Source organism: Equus przewalskii, chromosome 1, assembly GCF_037783145.1.
Source record: "Equus przewalskii isolate Varuska chromosome 1, EquPr2, whole genome shotgun sequence".
Classification (NCBI taxonomy): domain Eukaryota; kingdom Metazoa; phylum Chordata; class Mammalia; order Perissodactyla; family Equidae; genus Equus; species Equus przewalskii.
This window is the reverse complement of record NC_091831.1, coordinates 25328746-25349838: the sequence shown is the minus strand read 5'-3', so window position 1 is coordinate 25349838 and position 21093 is coordinate 25328746. Positions and strand designations below refer to the sequence as shown.

Sequence of the window (21093 nt, the reverse complement as noted above, 5' to 3'; positions counted from 1 at the left end):
ATATTTTTAAATATCTATCATCCTTAAGTTAAGAAAACAAAACAACAAAACTTTTTTTGAACCCCATGCTCCTATCTATGAATGTCCCATGTTTCATTCAAAACCACATTTCTTGAGAGCTGTCTAGATTTATTGTCCCATTTTCTTATCTCCTTCTCTCTTTAACCCACTTGAGACTGACTTCTGCCTCTGCCACTCCATTGAAATTACCTTTGCCAAGTTCATCAAAGATATCTTTGAATTATATTCAGACTACACCTCTCAACAATTAACTTCGTTGACCTGTCTACAGCATTTGAATCTCTTAACTGTTCCTTCTTTCTTGAAGCACACTTCTTTGATAATGACAGTCCAGCTGCTCCTCCTACCTCTCCAGCATCTTCTTCTTACTCTCCCACACAGGTGCCTCTTCCTCTGCCCACCTTTTAATATGGGTTTTTCTCAGAGCCCTTCCTAAGTTCCTTTTCTCTGTTCACTTCCTACTCTCTCTGAGTAATTCCATCACATCCATTCCTACAGTACAGCATCAATTACCATCCAGATGCTGATGATTTCCCAGTGTCCCCTGCTGAGACAGAGAGGCTCCAGGGAGGGGCTCTTTATTTAGAGGATGCTCATCAACCCTTTAGGCTTGGTGGTCTCTTCACTCCATTTAGAGCTTTGCTGTGCACGCCCCTAATATATTATTAAGACTTGTTTTTTCCCAAGAGATCTTCTGAGGCTCCATAGAAGTTACAGTGCTTGTTGCTTACTAGGCCAAAACAGCAAGGAAGGTTTTCCCTTAATTTTAGGGAATTATTCTGTTATTTGCTACACGTTATCAATATTTGCCTTTCAACTAGTATATGAATGGAATGTGTCTGGCTCAGGAGTGTCAAATTGTTTTTCCTTTTGCGTATCACCTCTGAGTAATGGGTAATAGCTACATAGAAGTCAGTACTGCTGTGGTTTAGTAGGAATGACTGCTATTGTTAATGAGTAACGCCTCAGGGGCATGAGGAGGAGTGGTGGCATCTATGCTGTGCGGTACATTTTACAGGGCGGGTGGTACTCCTAGTGTTTAAATATCCAGGAGCCTCATATGGTTAGATAGAGCCTGTGAGTTCTGGTCTGGAAGGCAGCAGGTGTGTTGTCCAGGGACCACAAGCATTTCTGTATTCAGCTGGAAGGATTGAGATCAGCTACACAACTCTCGATCTCTTCCCCTATTTGGAATCTGCAGTTTCCTATGACCAAAGCAGTGATTCTTCAAAACATTCTTTCCACCTAGCCACACCGCCAATTTTTACCTGCCAATCAGCAAACTGAAAGAATTGTTGTCAGAGTTGGAAAAGGACCTCACACTTATTTAGTGGCAAATTTATGTGCATTTTATTTTATTTAATTCTACTTTAGTCATCACAGGATCTCGGTGTGGTAGATATCATCATCTTTAATTTTCAATGGAGGAAATCAAGTTTCAGAGACGTTTAGAATAATCACCCTTCCTCGTGTAGCTCAGTAAATGGCAGAGTTGGGATTTGATCTCAGGCCTGCCTGGGTTGTAAAGAATGACGAAAGAGGACAGTGATCTATTTCTCATTTCATTTTCCCACTCGAAGATCTTCACATGAGTGCCAAATAGCTAGTGTTTCCAGAAACTTTTCCAGATGACTGTAAAAGTGGAATAGACAGACGTTGCCCCAATGTTGGTAGGTATTAGGGACAGGAAAGTCTCACTCTACTCCTTGTTCATTGGACTGTTTGTCAGGCTCTGTTTCAATTTTGTTTCCGATCAGAAACTTTCTGCACCATTAACCAAAGAAGGGCTTAATGGGATTCAGTACAATCTGATTACGCCCCGTCCCTCTGAGAGCTGACCCTCAGATACACTTAAAGGATCATTCAAACACTCATTCCTGGGGGGGGGGGGGGGGGGGGGGGCGGGGCGAGGCGGTGAGTGGCAGCGTGGTTAATCATCATTTCTGTCCCCAGCTCTACCCTTCTCCAGCCTTCCCCACTTGCCTTGTACCTCTTGCCATGCAGTATCCAATTTCTGTGGTGTGTTTCGGGGCATGGCTTCCCTTGAGCCCCATTCCAGGGTGCAGAGGAGGTGTTGAATCATGACCCAGCCAGGTCTCCCGGTTGTTGTCCTTCTCTTCCAAGTCCCAGCAAATCCCCAGCACCCACTCTGCTAAGCCCAGCTCCCAGGAGGATCCCTTTTCTGGGGCTTTCTCCTATTAAAGATAATTCTATTGTTATAAAAACAAGAGTGCTGATAATGAAGGCGGTTGGGCTGCTGACTGAGAAGTAGACTATCAAGTCCAGCTCTCTCCCCATTACCGTTCTAACTAGGATATATATCTACTTACTTCAGAGTTGCAGCTTTTAAAATTTTAATTGCTCTGCCTTTAACTCCATAGCCAGCTAATGGGGTAAACAACCATTTTAAATTTCTGCAAGCAGCTTTTAAGAACCTGATTCTGAAAGCCCTCATGGTCAGCCAGAACTAGGTTTTCTTGGAGTTTAATAGTGGCAGAGCCAGTGGCTGATGAATCAGCTTGGTTTGATTGAGCACCTAATGTGGACCGAGGGCTGTGATAGCTTCTGAAGTATTGATTGATTGACTCATTCATTCATCCATTTAGTAACCATTTACTGAGCACTTAATATGCTCTTGTTACTGTTCTAAATGAAGGGGATACAATGGTAAACAAGTCTGACAGAGTGATTGTCCTCATTTTGCGTTCAGATTAGGTGAGGAGGAAGGACTGTATGGCCTGACTCTCTCCGTGAGCAATGCTCAAAAGCTCATAAGAAAGTGCTAGACTCTTTCTCAAAGCGAAGGAGACCCATGAGGTGTGACGTGATCGGGGTGCTTTCCTGGAGAAGTTGGGCTCAAGCTCTCAAAGCAGAGAATTGACTTGAGGAGTCCCACTTTAGGCTCAGCCGGTGCTCCAAGGAAAAGAGAGAACTTTAGTGGCAGGAGACGGTGCTGCAGGCCTGGGTGGGCAGGCGGGGTGGGGCAGCATTCCTGGGTTTAAGTCTGGTCTTGCCATTACCTCACTTTGTGACCTTGGCCATCATCTTTCCTTCTAGAGCTCAGTTTCCTGATGGCAAAAATAAAGGATTGCATCAAACAACAGCTTTCAAACCTTTTGTTGTTGTTGTTGTTATTGTTCTTAACATTGGGAGCTGCTCTTCAGACACGTTCAAGGAATTCCAGTATAGGAAACAGATGCAGGTGGAATGGATCTAGTTGGAAGAGGGTGAGGGGCAACAGCAGCTCCTCCTCCGCCAGCCTCTTCTTCACTCCTTTGTGGACACCCACAAGGCATCACTGTAGAAATCTAGAACTTTATAGAACCCAGTGTGGAAGGCAGTGGGCTATGACTCCAGAAGTTTCGTTCTAGAGCTAAAATTCCACAAATCTCCTCACGCCACAGGACAATCCATTTGGTTAGACACAGGGGATTCTTCTGGAGAAGTATTTCTGAACTCATTTCTCAAAAATCAGAATTAAAGAAAAAGGTATTTGGGATGTAGCCAATTCCTCAAGAGAGTTGCTGAGTCATTGTTTCCTGCCTTCCTTTCATATACATCTACTGACCGCACAGTGTGGAGATAATGCAATAGATCAATAATTAGGGAGCAAAAAAGTAAACAAAAAGAATATGATGCTTGGAGACATGCAGTATACAAGAAATAAATATGCAAATAAGAAGGACACAACCCGTACCATAGGAGGGTTTATAGTCTAGTGAGGGAGAGAAATAATCCCTAAGCAAAGCCATACATAAGAAAAATAATTGCATACTGTGATAAATCTAAGAAGAAATAAATGTAATTGTGAGAGCCAATAATAGCATTAGAAGGGCACTTCCTTCATTCAGTTATTCCGCAGTCACTCAACAAATATGTCTGGAGTTACTACTGTGCACAAACCATAGGGCCCCACTATGTGGATTTTATAATGAACGAGGCAAACTCCAATCTTCTTCTCAAGGGAGCTTACAATTGAGATTGATCTCATCTCTGATAGTTATTAAGAGGCAAAGATAAAATACTATAAAAGCATAAATTAAGAGAAAATGGTATGCGTGCACATGTATAAAATATCCCTAAATTTTGCTTTTGAGATGGGCACATATAAAGGGATTTCTTGACAGGCGAATCCACGCACTCTCTTCCTTCCCCCTTCCTAAGCCTGGAGTCAGAAGGTCTGAACAGAAATCAATTCCTGCAATTTATTTTTAACTTCTTTCTCCTTAGCCAGGATTGATTTTTGTCTTTGTGATCAATGGCACGGAGAATAGCTCCATGGCCCGAGCTACTGTTCAAGTGCTTGGTCTGGTCGGTCCCACGTCTATCGAACGGAGCATTAGAAGCTGATTATGAAAGTAATCGAATGAAGATGTTTAAAGGATGGGCCTGATCACCTCTGCCTTCCTGATGAGGAAGGCCAGCAGGAGGGGCTGCTGTCTGCAAGAACTGCCGGCCCCACCCCGGAGGAGAACCACAGGGCAGGCCAGGTAGCCCAGCGCCTGTCCCCAGCAGGGCAGAACCCTTCCTGGTGGGGCAGGGCGGGAGGGAGGCACTGGAAGTTAGCTTCTTGCTTGCCCGCCCGACTCCCTCCCTCCCTTCCCTTTTAGCTCTCTTTTTCTTCCTCCTCCTATTTCATCTTTACTACATCAACTGCTATTAGATTTGGAACTGCAAGCAAAACATCTGTTGCAAAAAAGAAAAAGAAGAAAGAAATTGATTGGCTTTTTCCTCTCTCTGCTTCCTGGGCTTTAAAATTGTCTGATTCTTTCATCTACGTTCTCTCCTCCTCCTGTCTTGTTTTCTTCTAATCCAGCTTGTGTGTGATGCGAGCATGAAATTAGCCACTTAACCCCTCTCCCTCTAGCCTTGTAACCTCTCGAGGCCGGGCAACATTGCTTCCGCTTTCTTCTCGGAAAAATGTTTTCGGAAAGCATGCACATCTTGTAATAATGCGCAGTGGTAGTTCCACAAACGCAATTAGAGTGGAAAGTCTGTCATACCCAAGGCCCTCTGTCCGATTCTCCAGAATAAATGCCTGCGGTTTTACTGCCTGCCCCAGGTGGCGATTGCCGCCGGATTGCAGTGTGGAGAAATAACCAAAGTGCTCTTAATACGATTGTGTTTACTATTTCATTGTGCTGTGTAATTGCTTCTGTGTGTGTGTGTAGGAGTAGGAGGGAAGGCGTGGAAGTGGTGGCTTCCTTACTTCTCTGAAATAGCTGAAATGAGTCCTTGTGAAGTTGGTTTAACATAACTCGTCTGTATGAGAAACACTATAGTTCTCAGCATTTCCTTTTTTTTCTTTGAGGAAGATTAGCCCTGACCTAACTAACGTCTGCTGCCAATCCTCCTCTTTTTGCTGAGGAAGACTGGCCCTGATCTAACATCCGTGCCCATCTTCTTCTATTTTATGTGGGATGCCTGCAACAGCATGGCTTGACAAGTGGTGCGTAGGTCTGCGCCCAGGATCCAAACTGGCGAACCCCGTGTGGCAGAAACAGAATGTGCAAACTTCACTGCTGTGTCACCAGCCCGGCCCCTAAGCACTTTCTTGTTTAAGATTTGTCTTCAACCTTCTTCCGTGATTTTTGCCTCCTGGCTAATTTTCTTATTGAATAATCTATAGTTCTTGGAGAATCAATTATATGTAATAGTAATAGCTAACACTTATGAGTGACTAGTGTGAGCTAGAGTTATGTATTAGTGCATTTAATCATTATGACTTCCTATGAAGTAAGTCCTACATTTACCTTCATTTCACAGAGGAGGCACAGAGAGGTTATTTTCCCAAGATCACACAGCCAGTCAAGAGCGGAGTGGAGATTTGACCCAGGCAGTCTGCCACCAAAGCCTTCTTTCTCAATCACTGCACTTGTCTGCTGTTAAATGAGAAAGAGTCACAACCTGTACTTTCTTATTTGTCTGAGTCAAATTGGGTCAAGAACTGTGTAAGAGGCAGCCAATAGGAGCAGAAATCTTTAAAACAAAATACCTACTTACAACGTGTTTGTGGAGACATTGAATGACCTCAGAAGAGACTGGCCACCTGGTATCTTGGGATATAGGAGGTGAAGAAGACCTTCCTGCTGAGGAGACCTGGACCCAGGAAGTGAAGGGATGAGGAACATAGGGGATGTGACACTTTTGAGTCCCTGCTTTGTGTCAGGCACGTGTTGGGCCTCATGTTGTGAGTGTGCTTGTCCGTTTTAAGAGGAAGCTGAGGTCTGGACGCAGTTAAGTGCTTTTCCCCAAGACCCGTAGTAGCCAACAGGGGTGGGGGAGGTTTGCAATCCGTGTCTAGGCTTCAGATCCAGGGCTCTTGGTTAATTTTCACAAAGAACTAAATAATAATCCAAAAGATACAGAATGATAAAATTCCTGGTAACCCAGCCGTAACTGTAAGGCATTTTCTTGAAGCAGAACTATGTTCCTGACATGAACCACCTCTACAGAGATTAAAAAAATAAATAAATAAAATTATAATAAGATTATTGAGCAGTGTAGTATAGACTTTTCATTGAAAATGTCGAGCAAAAATGAAGCAGAGTGTTTATGTCAGATACCGCACGGCAGAAAACGCTTAATAAAACCTAAACACACCCACTGTTTCTTGCCATTTCCCCAAAGCACCTCTTCAGGAAACAGCCAGTGACTCACTCTCCTGGTTCCTCTTCCCACAACCTCTCCAGCTTTGCTGAGATCTTTTTCTTCTTTCAAGATCCATCCCCACCTTATCTCTGCCTTTTCTCTCCACCTCTCCCTTTGTCTTGTAGAACAGTTCAGCCATATCCTGCTTTCTCTGGTCTTCTGTCCTCAAATCCATCCCTCTGTTCAGCAAACAGAATGTTTTTCAGTGTTGAGAAGCCAATCTTCTCCTAAGGCAGTGGGCGTGGAAATAACACCTGTTTCAATACTGTGTCATACAGGGTGTATGTGTGTGTGTGTGTGTGTGCACACACTTGGACACGTGTGTATGCATGTCACACTATGGAGGGTGATGTAGGAGCGTGGTTATGCCTGCATCTCTGGAGTTAGACAGACGTGAGTTTAAATTCCAGCTCGGCCCTCTTCTAGCTGTGTCCCTCTGCCATCTCTAGTGGTAGTCATGTCATCTGTAAGATGGAGATAGGATGGGTGTGGACTTCGCATCGCTCAGCCCTGATTTAATGGTGAAGGAACATGAGAACAAGTTGAGTAAACTGTTGTGGTTCTGAGGAGGGGATTTCTCTGTTTTACAGCACCTAGTCTTTACCCTGCTCAGGGTACCATGGTATTATCACTGGTGTCATATTGTCATTTGTATGTCTTATATGTTAGGTTTGTTATTACAAAGAAATGATGAAGTCACAGCCCCGTGACTTCCATCACACCTGACACAGCCTGGGCACAAGAGTGCTGAATAAGTACTTAGTGATTGATTGATAAATGTAACACATAGTAGAATTGGGGCCAGAATCCATAGTGAGATATCTAGATGTGATTAGTGTTCCAGGAATTATGTGAATTTGGCCAGACCCTTAATTAATATGTGGATTCGGCAGTGGGTGGGGAAGAACATCTTGTAATCTGCTTCCCTGGTTCCCACAGGAAAGCACACTCTCTTATCGCCCTGGTTTTCCATGTTGTGGTGTTGCCAACCACTCAAAAGAGTGTTTGATGTAAAATCATGACCCACTTGTAAAAATCCATGCAATTATCTCCACTTTGTGTTTTTCTGATCTTGACTCAGCGAACAGAGACTGAAGCAGCCTGGCAACATGAAAGAGCTTGTGGTTTCAAGTAAGGAGTTCTGACGTTGACTCTGAGCCTCACGTTTCAGTAACAAGGTGACCTAAAGTGTTCTATCTGGGCCTCAGGCCCCTTGATTCTAAAATGGGGATGTAATTAGACCTCACTCACAGGTTGTGCTCCAACCCTGTGAGATTCAGTCCAGTAATGAAAACCGATGACATAGAGTACTCTACAAAGATTAGTTCTTATGACACGGGGGCCTGGTACTAAGACAGGATTAAATAGGAACAAGACACAATATCTACCCTCAAATGTACAACAAAAGACCTAAGATGTGCCCACTTTCCAATAATTCAGGTCCGCAGCTGGTAAGTACAACAAGAGGGCTACAGACAAAGAGCCCTGGAATCAGAGGAAGAACAGATGAATTCCAACTGGGAAATTGGGGTGGGAGAGGTGTCATTAAGGAAGTAGCTTCTGACATAAGCCACTGTGAAATTTGTTGATACTGGAGCCTTCTAGTGATCTGGGTCAGGATGAATCCTTCGGATAACTGTCCTAAACTGCCATTTTTGTCCTAAACTTTCCATTTTTGGAAATCTCTGGAGTAGACCCTTTAGGCTCATTCAGGATTGCACAGTGTAGTGGACATTGTCAGGATTTAGAGACCCAAGCTCAGATCCGGGCTCTACCACTTTGGAGCTGCATGACCTTATGTATGTCTGTTAACTTATCAGTAAAGTGGGGCTCATGGTATCTCCTCCACTGGGTCGTTGTGCATGACAGCAGACAGTGCGTACACATTGGTGAGCACAGAGCGTGGCTCTCCAACAGTAATGCTGTTGATGGAGGACAGGAGAGGCGTGACCCGGGGAGTGCAATGGGGAAGCTCCGAGAAGTAGCAGTTGGCATTTCACAAATATCCGTGGCACTCTTGGGGAGGTGGCAGTGTTTTCTGAGAAACTTCTTGACAGATGGTTTAAATCCATCCACTGCTGTCCTCGAATTCACTCATGAAGCATGCAAATCCCATGTTGGCGTAGTTTGCTGTTGTATCTCGCAGCCCACACGTATCTCTAAGGCCATTCGGAAATCCCATGTCCCAAACAAGCATCCCTGCTTCTCTAAAAAATTAATGATCTTGTTTGCTTTGCCCTTTTGGGATATTTAAATTATCTTTATCAAAAGGATTAATCATCCTCTAAGCAGCTATATGCACCTGCCATTCATCCCATCTGGCCGAAGACCCTTCTGTTCCATAGCTCTGCCCATCCATTTCCTGCTGCTTTTCTCATAGTCCTTATTGCCTCTAACCTTTCAGGCTGTGGATAGCTGTAGCCTCACTGGCAAATCTCAATGCCCTACACAGCCAGTAGGAGGGGCATATCGGGAAGATCAGCTTGATTTCTGTGTTATGACTGCCCTAAAAGAACACCATAGACTGGGTGGCTTATAAAAAACAGAAATTTACTTCTCACTGTTCTGGAGGCTGGAAAGTCCAAGATTAAGGCACTTGCAGATTTGGTGTCTAGTGAGAGTCTGCTTCCTAGTTCATAGATGGCCATCTTGTCGCTGCATCCTCACATGGTAGAAGGAGTGGGAGAGCTCTGTGGAGTCTGTTTTATAAGAGGACTAGTCTCATTCATGAGGCTTCTACCCTCATGACCTAATCATCTCCCAAAGGCTTCAGCTCCAAATACATGAGATTTCTCATTAGGTTTCCACATACGCATTTAGACGGGACACAGACATTCAGTCTATAGCAATCTGTCAGTAAACATACTTCTAAAATCTTTGGATGCCTAGGTACATACTACAGATCAATCCTAGCGTCTTAATCATTATCTTTGTGGAACACTTTACAGTTACGTGAAAGCATTTTATTATCTTATTTCATTTAATTCTCTGTAAGAGAAGCATGATTATTATTTTTCCATTTTTATAGAAAAATATGCTGAAACTCCAAGAGATTAGTTACCATGCCTAAAATTGCATAAGTCTGATAAGCGATTGAGTTGAAACTAGAATCACAGATGTTATAGATAACAGGACCTTACAACCTTCTTTCCTCCTCCCCTTCCCACCATTTTATTTTTATTTTCTGAAATTCTGGGATACCATAGAAAAGACAGAGGTTAGTGTGTGACTAGGGAAGATTTCAGGCAATTAACTGACCTCATAATGTCCACCTGTATAAAGGAAATAGGTTATGTGATATCTTGAGTCAAAGAGAAAAACGTATATAAGTATAGGGAGACTATATAAGCCAGACTCCTTATAATATCTTCTCTAGCCCCTTAGGTTCTGTCTTTCACAAAACCATATTAAATTCACAATCCAAAAGACACAGGGCCACTTTTGAAAGAGGAAGGGGGGAGGTGTTTTGACAGTAAGTGTTCACATTTCTCTTTAGGGTTTCCGTGGCGAGTGTTTTCTTTTTTGTGAAGGTCTACCATCCTGATCTAGAGCACTTGAAGTAGATTGTTCAGGCTTTATCTTTTTATCTGTTATTATATTAATTGGGAGTATTGAGATGCTCCCAAATTTTGTACTCCTGGTTGACAATTCAAATCTATATCTGTTCTTTTTATTTATGCACCTATTATCTTTGCCTTTTCACTCTCCAAAAAACTAGGAGAGGAAAAAGGAAGAACTTCTATTTTGAAGGGACAGGTGGGCATCCCAAGAACTTCTTCCCCTCCTTCTAAATCCTAAAAGCCGGAGCACGAAGATAAGCCTTGCTGCCATTAATGATCAAATCTCTGGCACAAAACACGTTGGCTTTGTCGTCTCCCTAGGTGGTCTTCTCCACAAAGGCGTCTTTGCTGAGGGCGACAAGAAGAATTTTGGTCCTCTTTCCCTGGTCAGCTCTGACCAGGTAGCCCATGTGGCTACCCAGGAACTTCCTGAAGCCTGTAGTTTGCATATATAAACCATCACTGTGGCCGGTCACCGTAGGGCCTCCAAGATGCTAAGCTGGTGCAGGCATCTGTGCCTCTAGTTCAGAAGGGATAGATACTATGCACTGAGTACTTACTATGAGCCAGCTTCCAAGCCAAAGCTCTTTACAGGCTTTTTTGTGTTTAATCCTCATGATAACATGTTAATAGGTAGTATTAATATCTCTGTTTTCCAGAAGAAGAAATTAGGAAGGTTAATTTACCCGTCCAAGGTCACTAAACCAGCAAGTGGCAGAAGCAGGATTCAAACATAGGTCTGGGATCCCACCCAATATGCTATAATGCTTAAAAACCAGAGGAAGAGGCCTCTTAGAAAATATGTAATTGAAAGCTTATCAAGTCCAGTCCCTTTATTGTATTTTGAAAAAACAGACTCAGAGAGTTAGGCATACCCATCCTTCTTCTAGTGCTGTAAAAAAAATAAAGTCTTTGCTCCATCCTTTTCTAACTCACCACCTAGTAACTTTTTTTTTTTTTTTTTTTTTTTGCCTTACTAGCATTTTCAATAAGCAGTGAAGGCTCCAAGAAGTTTCTTGACAGGGCTGGTGAAGGTGGCAGATGATCTGTCAGTGTTTTTTGGCCAATGAGTGTGCTGGCAACCTCAGTACGCATCTTCCCTCCAACTCCTCCCTTACACACACACAGAGAGAGAGAGCAATATGGGTTTCACTGTCAATTATCTTACCACAAATCTATTCTTGGTGAAGCTATTTTGGGACTATAACGTTAGGGCCCCAATAAAAAGTTTTATGTGCAAATCCATTTCGAAGAGTTTCAGCCTCAGTGTGTGTGTTATGTTAGATGTTAGACCCCCTCTTTCTAGAAACAGGCAGATAAAACTGCATATTACATTAATATCACAGAGCCTCCAAGACATAAAATGAGTAAGCACAAGTTTGACAAACACTAAATTCAACATCAAACAGTCTGGCAGAGGAGACAGCTTCTGATAGGGTGTCTTGTTCCAAATGCTGTATTACAGTTTTGATTCAGACACAGAGTGTGATACTTTAGCAAAGCACTTTTGGAAAACGAGCTCAAGATGACAGAGGTGACATAGTTTGCCATGCAGAGGCCCCTGGGGCCATCCCGATACTTACAGCAACATCTGATGAGACCCATGGCTATTTATTGACTCTTGCTGCCCAGTAGTTGGAAGCCTATTTCTTTGTTCTTGAAAACGAAATGTGATCTTTGAAGGAATTATGTAGGTGGAGAGGAAGAGAAAGGCCTAACAACTGTCAAGACTTATTTTAAATAATCTGAATAGAATTAATGAGCAAAGAAATTGGAAAAGTTAATTGTGCGTCATAACAACTCGGCTGTTCCCTTTTGTTTCTTTAAGGAGGAGGAAACAATGCAGAGGCTGGGTGAGAAGTAGCTAACTGTGCCTATACGGGTGGTCATTTCTCTTGGCTTAGACAGATTGTTCTTATCATAGTGGACCCAGTAAGGTCCTGTAGCTGGAAAAGCTTCTGAATGTCATTTCCTATGAAGGTGACAGCTCTTGTGTAAGCCGAATTTATTTCCATTATGGTCTCTCTTATTGACAAATTCCAATAGCAGCACCATTCACTTCAACAGCAATAGATCATTGATTTCTCAGGGCTGGGAAATTAATACAAACCCTCAGGTAGAAAGATCTGCCTTGTTGGTTGGTATCTTACCTGGGAAATTAGAAGCCGAGTGACATGAGATCCATTCCTCTCCACAGAGAGGTTTGGAAATCTCATGTAGCCTGAGGGACCAGCATAAACTTTGCAGTCAGATAAACACCTCCACTGTTTACTTGCTCTGTGTCTTTGAGTATGTTATATAACTTCTCTATGCCTCAATTTCTCACCTGAACATAAAATCAAGGGCCAGTATGTACAGAGGAACAGTGCTTGGCATGTAATAAATACTCAAAAAAAGTTATATGATTAATATTTTTACCTTGTGTGGTACTAATAATGTTATTAACAATAATAGTATTAGTAGTAATAATTATTATTGTCGATATTAAACAATATCATGAAAATAGAGCACTCATCACATAGTAGATACTCAAAAAATGTTAGTTTCTGCTTCTCTTCTCTGATTACTTCTACCCACTTACAAATTCTAGAGACATTACGAGTTTTCTTCTATGAATGGCAGAAACAGGCTCAACATGACTCAAGGCCCTTTGGTTCCATTTTTCAGGCAGGTTTTTCTCTCTCTTGCAGGGAAAGCCATTATCCAGAACTAAGGAGAAATGAAAAAAATAAAGGATATGTCAGATTAGACTTGGTTACAGCAGGAGGGGGAACAAGTCAGAAGAGACAGGTGTGTTTAATGGCCGATGCTTTTGTCCAAAGGAATCATTTTCACTGGCCAGGAGCCCAATTAAACCTGTAAAATGGAAATCCAGAAAATCAGATTAACGAGCCAGTCATTAGTGAGGAAAAGACCCAGCTAATTCTGTGTTTAGCATGACGGATGGGCCCAGAGCAAATAATTGGATGACATTCATCAAATGTCAAATAAGAGGTGTCACTGAAAGGGAACGGGGTAATAATCTCTAGGATTTACAGTGCCAGCAGATTTGCTTGTAAGGAAGAGAAGAGTTCATCAAAATAGATTAACGGTCGCTAAACTTTATTCCTTCCTTGTGTGGTTGCCAGAGAACCACGCAAATAATAGCAGAGAGGTAGCAAATGCATTAGTCTGATATCATCCCAATACTGAGGATTCTGCTCCCAAGGGGGAGTGCTGGGGCATCTATTGGAGGCAAGTTCCTGTGACCATCCATGGACTGGGAACTCATGGAGAGTTCTTCTCTACATCCATAGTTTAGTCTATACAATGGAGGAAATCAAACTCAAAGTCTCTTGGGTTAAGCAGATTAATCCCAATTCACTATTCAGTTAGTCAATAAGTCTTGACCCCCTGCTCTGTGCCTGACATTTTGGAAATATGCTCATTCCTAGTTAAGGGCTTGGGCGCAGGCTGGAGTCTTATACTGGCTGTGACAATGAAAGGCTGTGTGATGTTGGGCAAGTTAGTTGACCTCTCTCAGCCTCAATTTCCTGACCTGTAAGGTAGAGATACCTTATATATATATATATATGGTAATATAATTATATGGTAAATATCTATATGGTAATATGGAATTATATGGTAATATATGTTATGTATTTATCATTAGAATCAAATGAGATGTGCTTTATAAACTGTTTATCGCAGCGTCTTCTGTGTAATAAGCTTTCACTGCATGGTAGTTTTTATTACCTCACCTCTTCTTTTCTATGAAGATATCACTTTTAAGATGCAGTGTCAATGCCATAACAGATTTTCTGGGAATATGAAGAAACACAAATATACATGCCAATTACAGAGATTTTTAAAATGTTTTTTAAAAAAATAGTCGAATCAAGGAATTATATTGTATTGTTTTTACAGTGAGATGAGTAAGATGAGTGGAGGACTTGTCTTAGTCACAGGAGGAAGAGAACAGGCTTAGAGCCAAACTTTACTAGGTGCAAAATTGTCTTGGGCAAGTCACTCAGGGCCTTATAGCCTCTGCAGGGTTGTCATGAGGATTAAACTAGGTAATTTATGTAAGGGCTGCATGCAGTTCTGGAACATGTAGGTAAACTCAGTTTTATCATTATTTTCTTTATCATGTATCAACTAATCAGCTGCTATGAGACCAGGGCTGCCTGGGAGTAAGGAGGTTACAACCTTCTAGCAAGACAAAGAGGGGTAATTATAGAAATATGTATACCACAAGAGTAAATGTTGGAAGTGCTGTGGAAATAGAAAGAACACAGTGCAGGAGTTGAGAGGAAGGAGAAATTATAATGAATTGGTGGCATCCAAACCCTGTCATGAACCCACAAGTCTTACACTGAAGTTTAAAGCGTCAGCTGGATTTTGAGAGGTATGGAGAGAGCACAGCCAGGACAAAGGCAGAGCTGCAGGAGCCAGCTTGACATCTCTGGGAGATACTATGATCTCCGAGGTACTCAGAGAACCTCTAGGTTCCTAGGGCTTCATGCAGTTCCTTAATATTTTGGTCATTCCATCATGTATCTGAAGTGTAATTTCCATCTTCATGATGTACTCAAGCACAAACTCTCCCAGGTGAGCTTGTGAGAAAGAGAGTCTGTGCTTGTGTGGGGCTGGAACAGGCCTGGCTGGGCTGAGTTGCCGGCTTGGCGGGACCAATCACCCTGTCAAGGGGAGCGCTCTGCTCTCCCTCGGCCCTCGGTGATGTGGAAACGCCACGGGGCCCAGCCTTGCTCTGTGGTGCTGTCTTCTTGTTCCCTATGGAGTTGACTGGGTTCTTTGGGAAGAAGCTTCTGCTGGTTGCTGAGCTCTGGCCGGCATTCAGTGATGGGACCAGCCTGCTTTCATGCTGGTCTTCTTCTCCAAGGTAAGTTTGCTGAGGTTCAAGAGTCCTGTTGAGAGCTTGTTTTTAAGCATATTGTAGGTGATCAGAGGATATATTGTGGGGTCTCCTTTGAGGGTGATTAAAATGTTTTAGAGCTAGATAGAGGTGGTGTTTGGACCACATTGTGGATGTGCTAAATGCCACTGAATTGTGCACTTTAAAATGGTTAATTTTCTGTTATGTGGATTTTACCTCAGTTTAAACAAAACTTTATCATCATTGTAAACACAAAATTCAGGCAAGTAGCTATAATGTGGGAGGAAGACAGGGGTCAGGACAGGTGAGAAGCACAGGGCACAGAGGTGTTTATCAGTTGTCAACATCCTGGTTGTGTGCTGCTCAAAGTGTGGTCCCCAGACCGGCAGCATCAGCATTGCCTGGAAACATATTAGAAAAGAAAATTCTTGGACCTGCCCCAGACCTATTGAATTAGAGACTCTGTGGGTGGGGCCCAGCAGTCTGGGTTTGAACAAGCTTTCCAGGTGATTCAGATGCATACTAAAGTTGAAAAACTATAACTCTAATTCTTGAGTTGGCAGGGATATTTACATGTGTTGGTTTTATAATTAAAAATAAAACCAAAGTAAACAAACAAGCAAATAAATAAGATCATGCAAGAACTAATGGGGGCTGTGTAGAATCAAGGATTGAGACCCTTGGTTTAGGACCAAGGGTTGTATTATAATGTGGTCCTATACAGTTGAGATTCATTTAAAAAAGGAGGAAAAAAAGACTTCTCAGCAACTCATTGATCTTTTAAGCCAATGTGGAACAATATAGATTCAGAACAGATGTCTTATCAAAAAAAAAAAGTCCTGAAATCCAAGACTAGAATGACTCTAATTAGAAAATAGAGATGTAAGGATAGCGTTGAACGTGAGGGAGAAAACCAGTCCCTCCTGCTGGTTCACAGCCAAAGTTTTTGCACCAAGTGTTTTCCAAGGTTCTACCTTCATGCTGACTCTAACATCTGTTCTACTTGGCAGCTTGTGGTGCCAGCTTTGTGGGCTTCCAATCTGTGCAGAGCAAGGGGGAGCCATGGGAGATGCCATCTCTCAGAGTGAGGAGCGATGGGTGGCTTTCAATAGAGATGTTACACCCCTCCTCCTCCCAGCAGCCGCTGTGGATGGGCGCCAGGTTTGGGCCAGAGTGGGAGGACTGGCTCGTCTCCAGGAAGTGCTTGGACCTTAGTGAGAATAGAGCGTGTGCCTCCAGTAATTGTCTCCTCAGCACAGAAGCCTGGTTGCTATTGTCCTCCTGCTCTTTTCTCTGAACAGGCTATGTTATCTTCTCTGCTGAATATTAATTTCCCCTGAGTTAGGATAATTGGGCCGAGAGCAGCCATCTACAGAGCTGTGCCATGTTGGCGGGACTTCTCAGCAAGCCCAGGCCAGAGGATCATTTCTTGGAGTGGTTTCCAGGTTCCTCTAAGAATCCAACCCTTCACAAATGAGGTTACAGATCCTGACTCCCCCAACCATGAGACAGTGGAGCTGGGGCTCAAACCTAGGATTTCTGACTTTCAAAGCTAGAGTTCTTTCTCTGACCTTTGATGCATTTAAGTAATTTGCACATGGAAAAATCAATAAATATGTCCTAAATGCATGGATTTGTAGATATGAAGGAAAAAATTTGTGCTCCGATCAGAAGTGTAATTAATTTCAAGGTAATGAGAACTTTGAGCAATAGCAGATATTCAGATCCAGAAAAAAAATTCCTTTGACAACCATGTCATAGTTGGGTTGGATTAAAAACTGTTAAAAAAAAAAAGACAAAAGAATAAATAGATCATGAGTACGGCCCACATTGATAGCTTCTTTGTTTTCAGCTGAAAATATTTATTAGGTGTGTACCCTATGCAGGGCACAGAGTCCCTGCTCTCTTGGGAAGCGGCAGTCATGGAGAAAGACTGTTGTAATTGCCCATTTGTTGTCTAAACACTATGAGCTGGGAGCCACTCAGGGTGCTGTGGGACTGGAGACTCAAAGCCAGCAAGGGGTATTCTCTAAAAGGTTGTCACAAACCTATTGTCGCTGTTGATGGAAAGGCTAATACTTTGCATCTTGGCCATGATCCGTGGCCCATCTAAAACCTCTTTGTATTTCCCCCATGATCCAGGTAACAACTGGTGGAAGAGCCAGCTACTACGTGTCCTATAGAAGAGAGGCCTTCGCTCAGATAAAGTTACCCAAGTACTCGCTGCCGAAGGTACGCACCACCTGCTGTCCTTGGTCCTGCCAGACCACCCAGCAGGGAGAGGCTGCCTTGTTGGGCTGCCACGGGGGTTTGAGTTCTGCCTGGGAGACAGCTGGCATTCAGTCTGACTTACTACTGTGGGATTTGGCCTCTGCTGATGTTGCTGAACCTGGGTTCTGTATTCCCATCTCAGCAGGGTATGCAGGCAAGAGCTTTCATTTCCTATGACTCAAACAGCTGGTTTAACCTTGGGTGATTTCCCAGGGGTGGTAGTGAAAGGTGCACGAGCACGGGAATCTCTTCTGAGGGCCCCTCTCTTTTGCAAGGGCCTTACTGCCAAATAGAGGGCCAGGCTCAGAATAGCCCAGGCGGGAGCACAGGTGCTGTGTGTCTGTGTGCATAAAGGTGCACAGATGAGTCTTGCGGTTTTCGTCTCTCTCTACATTTTAATGCTAAATATAAATGCATTGCCTATGCTTCAGCTCCCTTCTGCCACTATGAGTAATTAAAAAGGAATAATTCACTATAATGTTAATGTCAAATAATGGCATTTTAACTCTTCTATTGGAAAATCAGAAAACTTTGGCGACCTCATCCCTTGTGAACATTGGCTTCTGGGAGGAGATGAATCTTAGAACCTCAATGTGAACATGGACACGATATAATTGTATCACCTAATGAGGCTACAGAGAAACAGTCTCAGGTTGGGCACATATCAAATGTAATGTTTCAAAGACTGGGTCTCTAAGCTGGTGCTAGGAAACATATTATGAAAGGCTAAATGAGTACAGAGGTAGGAGGGATTATGGGATAAGAAAATGGATAATTGTCTACCCCCAGTCACTTTATTCATTTAGCTATTTGTGTATGCATGTATGAATCCATTCATTCATTTGTTTCTTCTTTCATTCATCCATTGAACTCTTCTTTCTTCCATTTAAGTTTTTACTCTGTGCCAGGCACTGAACTAAGCTCTACGGAGGGAGTAGTGAGTAAGACACCAACAGTCCCTGCTTCATGGAGCTTGTGTTCTAGTAGAGAAGAGAGACACTGAACAAGCAGTGGTAGATGTAGGGAGTGTTATAGATATAGAAGATCAAGGGCTATTGCAGCATAATAGTTAGAACTAACCGAATATGGATAGTGAGGCCAAGCTTCCTAAGGAAAGTGATGTTTAAGTTGATACAAGAGGGATAAGGAGTTAACCCTACAAACAAGGATTGGGGAAGGCGGTAGAAAATAAATGCACAGCCTCTATTTTAAGAGAGAGTATGGTTTATTTAACAAACTAAAAAACATCTTGAGAGACTGGCTTACAGAGAGAGGTGGAGAAGCAGATGAGATGGACAGGGACTGTATTAAGTAGCCTTAGGAGGCATGGGAATTGATTTCTCATTTTCTCTACCCTCTCGGCCATTGGCTTTTGTAGGACCATTTTATAGTATTGTGGTTCCAGGACGTACCCCTCAAATATTCTAAATTCAAGCAGGAAAGAAGTGTCTCTGTCTGGAGATTATGAGGAAGGAGAAATTCATAATCATGCTCTTTCTGAAGGAGAATGACCCCTCACAGTAATCTGATGATCTCCATGTATTGGCCCAGGAGAAGAGTTTCGGGAACATTCTAAGCCATCTCCCAGTGTAGGGCCCATTTTACCTCTGTATGTGTGCATATTTTATGTATTTTTAACCTTCTCACGAAAACAAACAGTTCACTCCCCTGGGCAGTGTAGCTGCAGGTGGGGACAAATGAAGCCCGGAATTGATCACAACCCAGAACACTCCATTAGTGATTAGCAACCCCATGGCAATTTATTGTGGTGGAGTACTGTCCATGCGGCCCCTTTTATAGAACTTCATCTAGTTCAGCTTGTCATTAATATGAGGGCTGCTGTGAAAATAGCTGGATGGTTATTGATCCCCTTTATTAGTCAGCATTGGCCCAGATTTTCATAGCCTAGGCTGAGGAGGTGAGGACAGAGGGGGTGGAGGGAGATTGGTTCTTTTCATTGTTTAAAAATGAAAATGGCTTTTAAGCAAGTTGTTGCTGTTCCATGTGGTGCTGTGGCGGCTGCTGGGCATCTTGCTTAAAAACAAAAACATGAAAAGCTCCCTGTCATCACTACCCTCACACCTCTACTCCCAGCCTGTCTGTTCAAAATACTCTCTCCTGGGGCACTCTGTGGCTTTGGAGTGTTTTTCAGAGTATGAAATGAATGCCATTAATAATGAACAGCATTACCAGGAACAGCAACCTTGTACTGAGTCCTCCATAGCCCAGTCCCTGGGCATCGGGCTGGCACTCTCAGTCCCATAGCCATGAAAAGCGCCCACCAGGAGAGGGTGGGGAGACAGCTGACAGGGAGCCACAGCAGCCTAGGGAAAAGATGATGGAGCTAATGAGCAGAAACCCTCCTTTCATCCCAGCTCTGCCACTTTCTTATCCACAAGCCCAGGTCTTTTCATCTGTGAAATGGGCATCATGATACTATTTGACAGAGGTGCAAGGATTCAATGAATGGCTCATTGTTGGTCAAGTGTAAAGTGTTTGCTGCATCTAAAGAAGGACTGTGATCCAGAGGGCATATTCCCTCCTGGGGAGGAGCTCTGTGCTCCCCAGCCTGTCCTGGGGCTCAGTGTGCCCTCACTTTACCCTTGGGAGTCTGAGAGACTGTCTTTTGTCTCTTAGACTCTGGATTATTTCTTAACTTGCTACTCTAATAGTCGTTTCTACAAGCGAAAAATTTCTGGTTTTTATTTATTTTTTTCTATATGAGACTCAATTTGATAGTGACAATGGTGCACGTTTCCTGAGCACTGGGATCCTGGAAAACAGCAACTTTTAAGAAACTCCCCTGCCCTATTGTGTTCCTGGGCATGGCTTACTGCAAAGAACCCCCTTCCGCATTGCCTTGATAAGACTCATATGTCCCTGTGTTTACCTATGGCAAGACCAGATTCCCATTCTTTGTCTCATAACTGATTAGCTGAACTGTCTGTCCCACTGACCTATCTAGACAAAATGCCTGCTAATTTGACTTGACCAAATTTGTCCAGCATTCCTCCTTCGCCCAAGCCCCTGAACTGTGGCCCACTCTTGAGCATACACGAGCCCTGGGAGCCCAAGCAAGCGCTGGAACTCAGAACAACTCCTAACAGCCTCTCTGAGAATCACCTGACCCTAAAGAAAACAGTTTTCCTATTTAACTGCTGGATCGTGCCACCTGCTCACTCCGCCCCCACACCCAGTTCCTTCTAGCCTTCTTTTACTTTTCTCTCTAAAAGTAATTCTTTTCTGACAGAGGTGCTTGCAGATATTATGGTTGGAGTGATCTCTCTATTGCAGTAATCTTTTCAAAGTCTCCCCTTACCTAAGTCTAGCTTTGTTTTTATTCAGCAGTGGAATATGATTAATCCCATTTTGAATAATAAAAGAGAGGAGAGGGAAATATGTTTTAGAAAATTTATTATAATGATAATGGTAATGATATTAACCTTTTCCTTAATTTCCTTAGGAAACTTTTCCTTACTTTTTACATTTCCCCAAATAGTGATTTCTCCTTCTTTGCTGTGTCACAGCCCAGCCGCACTTCTTAAAGAGTTATCTGTAATTCTAACCTCTTTTTCCGTTTCTATTCACTCTTCAACCCACTGCCATTTGCCCTCTGCTCTCCCACACCCATCTCTCTACTATTCCACTAAAAATCCTCTAGCCTTTGTAACCAGGGGCCGCCTACATGCCAAATCCAACAGACATTTCTACATC

At 43.0% G+C, this 21093-nt stretch overlaps 1 protein-coding gene across 1 annotated transcript in view; it reads left to right on the top strand.

Annotated features, from left to right (window-relative positions):
• Positions 1-21093, top strand: part of SORCS3 (sortilin related VPS10 domain containing receptor 3) — a 566960-nt gene that overhangs the window by 441492 nt on the left and 104375 nt on the right. Inside the window, exon 8 of the mRNA XM_070605236.1 lies at positions 17251-17340. Coding sequence (XP_070461337.1) covers positions 17251-17340 — 90 coding nt within the window. The remainder of the gene's footprint in view (positions 1-17250; positions 17341-21093) is intronic.